The sequence below is a fragment of the Saccostrea cucullata genome, unplaced genomic scaffold (genome assembly GCF_032062105.1).
Source record: "Saccostrea cucullata isolate Sc308-1 unplaced genomic scaffold, CSIRO_AGI_Scuc_v1 ctg6659, whole genome shotgun sequence".
In the NCBI taxonomy this organism is placed as follows: domain Eukaryota; kingdom Metazoa; phylum Mollusca; class Bivalvia; order Ostreida; family Ostreidae; genus Saccostrea; species Saccostrea cuccullata.
Genome location: NW_026918895.1, coordinates 1 through 3,381, shown reverse-complemented (window position 1 = coordinate 3,381; position 3,381 = coordinate 1). Strand labels below are relative to the sequence as shown.

General features: G+C 33.6%; 1 protein-coding gene across 1 annotated transcript; it reads right to left on the bottom strand.

Moving 5' to 3' along the window:
- Positions 1-312: 312 nt before the first annotated feature.
- Positions 313-2,265, bottom strand: LOC134274656 (uncharacterized). The gene has a single exon (XM_062756921.1). It carries the CDS (start codon positions 2,263-2,265, stop codon positions 313-315), a length of 1,953 nt encoding a protein of 650 aa, XP_062612905.1.
- Between the last annotated feature and the right edge of the window lie 1,116 nt (positions 2,266-3,381).

Sequence of the window (3,381 nt, the reverse complement as noted above, 5' to 3'; positions counted from 1 at the left end):
ACTTGCAACACTTATATATGTTGATCCGGATATATATATATATATATCTCCAAAGCTTGTATATAATAATAAATTATATAATAGTCACAGTGTCCGGCAATGAATATTTAAAAAAGAAAAAAAACGACAACACAAGTTGTAAAACGTTAGCGCTTTCATTCAAATTCTTCAGACGTTTTACTTTGAACATTTGTTATGGTAATGACGTTGTCAACAATACAATGACGTCACAATGAATGTTCGGGAAACAAGCAAAAACGTGTATGTTGAACATATGAGAAATAAACATACATGTATATAAAATACAATAAACTATGCTAAACTGTTCAAAGTTGGTTTTAAAGACTTAATAAAATGTTTCTCTTTTTCTCTTCTTTCTACCGTACTGTCGGTTAACAGTTTGTAAAAGGGGAACACGGTGAAATGTCCGTTACCGCATTGGTCCAGGTGTTCACTAACTTTGACCTGTCTGTACTCTGGATGTTGAATATGTTGTTTGTGGATTCGGATACGGGTACGGAGAGTAGTTCCAGTCTCGCCGATGTAAAATTGTCCACATCCTTCACACGTTATACAATATATGACGTTTTTAGAATCACAAGACATATTAGCATTAACTTTAAAATCTTTGGGCCCAATTTTAAAGGTATTTCCTTCTCTTATGTACGGACATGTTCCACAGCGACGGTCAGGGCATTTGCTGACTGAGTGCACATTATTTTGTTGAAAATGCGACTTGCACAATAAGCGGCGGAGGTTCTTCGGTTGCCTCTTACTATTTATGAATTGGAAATTTTGAAGAACTTTTGACATTTTTTCGTCGGTTTTAAGAACTCCATTGAGATGTTGAACAAATGGGGTCATGTTTCTATTTCTTGGACTGTGGGTCGTAACGAAAGGAAGTATTTTCTCCTCTGTAGTGTCTGTAGACGGCGGATTAATTAATTGGTTACGGTCCAGTTCTTCGGCTTTTTTAATTCCATCTTCTATAATTTCTAATGGATATTTCTGATCCAAAAGATACCCTTTCAATTCTTTAAGACGTTCCTTCCTTCGTTCCTCATCACTGACTATGGTACAGATTCTTCTCGATAAATTATACGGTATTGAACGCTTAGTATGTCTGGGGTGGCATGAACCGAAATGGAGGTATTGGTGTGTGTCTGTCGTCTTGTAGTATACATCAGTTGTCAGTTTCTCTCCATTTCGAGTAATTAAGACGTCCAGAAATGATATACTTTCCAGGTTCTCCTCCACAGTAAAATGTATGTCGGGATCAAGCTCATTTAGAATGTCGTAAAAGATGTCTAAATTCATATTGTTTACATTCCAAATGATGAAACAGTCATCAAGATATCTTTTCCATTTCTGTTTAATGTTGATAGCGGTAGTTGAATCAAACCGATCACTGATTTTCTCATATAGTATCTCTTCTAAATACCCTAATGTTAGAGTAGCGTAGGTAGGGGCCATTTTTGTGCCCATTGCTGTTCCTTTGATTTGCTCGTAATGTTTATCACAAAAAGAAAAAGTATTGTTCTTTAATACTATTTCTGTGGCTTCTAAGATGAAATCTTTTGTGAATCGGTAATTTATTTTTTCTGGATGCTTGTCAATCCAGTATTTCAAGGCTTTAAGACCTAGTGTACTAATTATATTAGTATATAAGTTTGTTACATCCATTGTAACTAATGTTTCACTAGGAAGAATTTTGTCCGGTAGATGTCTCAAAAAATCTAAGTCATCTCTAACATAACTTTTCACTTCTGTGCATAAAGGTTTTAAGAGGATATCAAGGAGTTGACTAAGGTGTTGTGTTGGAGATATAGGTCCTCCCACTATAGGTATGAATGTAAGATCCTCTGGTTTGAGACATGTAATGTAATCGGATATCTGTGCATCTATTGCTTCTCTAATGCTTTTTGACTTGTGAACTTTAGGAAGGCCATAGAAAACACTTTCTATGAAATCAAAGTCTGTCAAAAATTCCGTTTCTTTCTTTGTCAGGGACGAAGTAGATTTGTGTTTTTTTAGAAGATGTTTCACTTTCTGGATTATCTTCTTACCTTGCTTTTCCGGAATTTCATTATAAAATTCTCTGTTGGAAAGCATTTCCATGACTTTACTTTTGTAATAATCGGCATCCATAATCACCACAGCTCCTCCCTTGTCTGCTTCTTTGATAACAATAGAATAGTCATTTGATAAAGATTTTATGGCATTTTCTTCATCGTTACTTAAATTCCTTTTCTTATTTCTTTCCATATTATCACCAAGAGGAATATTTTCTAAAGTATGACAGACGGTATCTAAAATATATATTTTATATATATATATATATATATATATATATATATATATATATATATATATATATATATATATATATATATATATATATATACAATGTATATGAAATGTTTCAAATAAATAAGCCGTAAACTATAATTTGATAAGAAAAAAATTGATTTATTTCAGCTGTTACCTTTGATCAATTTCATATGGATCTCTTCTTCTAAAGAGGAGTAATATTGTCTAAAATGGCCTTGACACCCCCCCCCCCCCCCCCCTCTCTTAAGCAGGGTTGCCCTTACAAAGTGTTCACCCATAAAAATAAAGTAATTAAAATTTCTTGCAGTGACGTAGCATTGTTTTTGAAAGGGGAAAGGGGGGGGGGCATAGAAAAAAAAACTTACCTAAAAAAGTTGACAAGTAAATTTACATTTAAACACTGTTTCAGACTTTCTAGACGATATCTTAAATAGCCATTTACTCTTGATAATACCATTTTAAGCCCAAAATTAATAAGGCTTTGAAAATAGGCAGGGTCACGTGTAAAATCAATATAATGCATTGAATAAAATCTTTATCCTTCCTAGTCTATAATTTTTTAATTATAGCAAACTAACAGTTTTGCAGATAAATATAAAATAAACTATGTAAAATCCCAAGTTCGAATCGGGCAGAGGTGATAAACTTGCTTGATTTGAATTTTCTGCAATCCAACAGACAATTGAAATCAAGCAAGTTTATCGCCTGTAGAAACGATTATAAAGAGCTAGAAGGTTGATAAAATGTACATATTGGTTAAAGAAAGTGTTTAGAATTAGGAATAGACCAATGCTGCAAACTGTAAAAATTCTTCCCAAAAGTGCGTTCCCGTTTTGCGGCGTAGATTGCACATTATTTGCATTTAATATGATCAAAGACTGATATACAAAACCATAAAGCTACAGTTCTGCAGCTACGTTCTGAGTATCTCGTTTGTACGACATATTATCTCGTACATTCGACTTATGTCGTGCGAATGACTTACTATCTCGTACGTACAACTTATTATGTCGTACGTACGACTTAGTATCTCGTATGTACGACTTATTA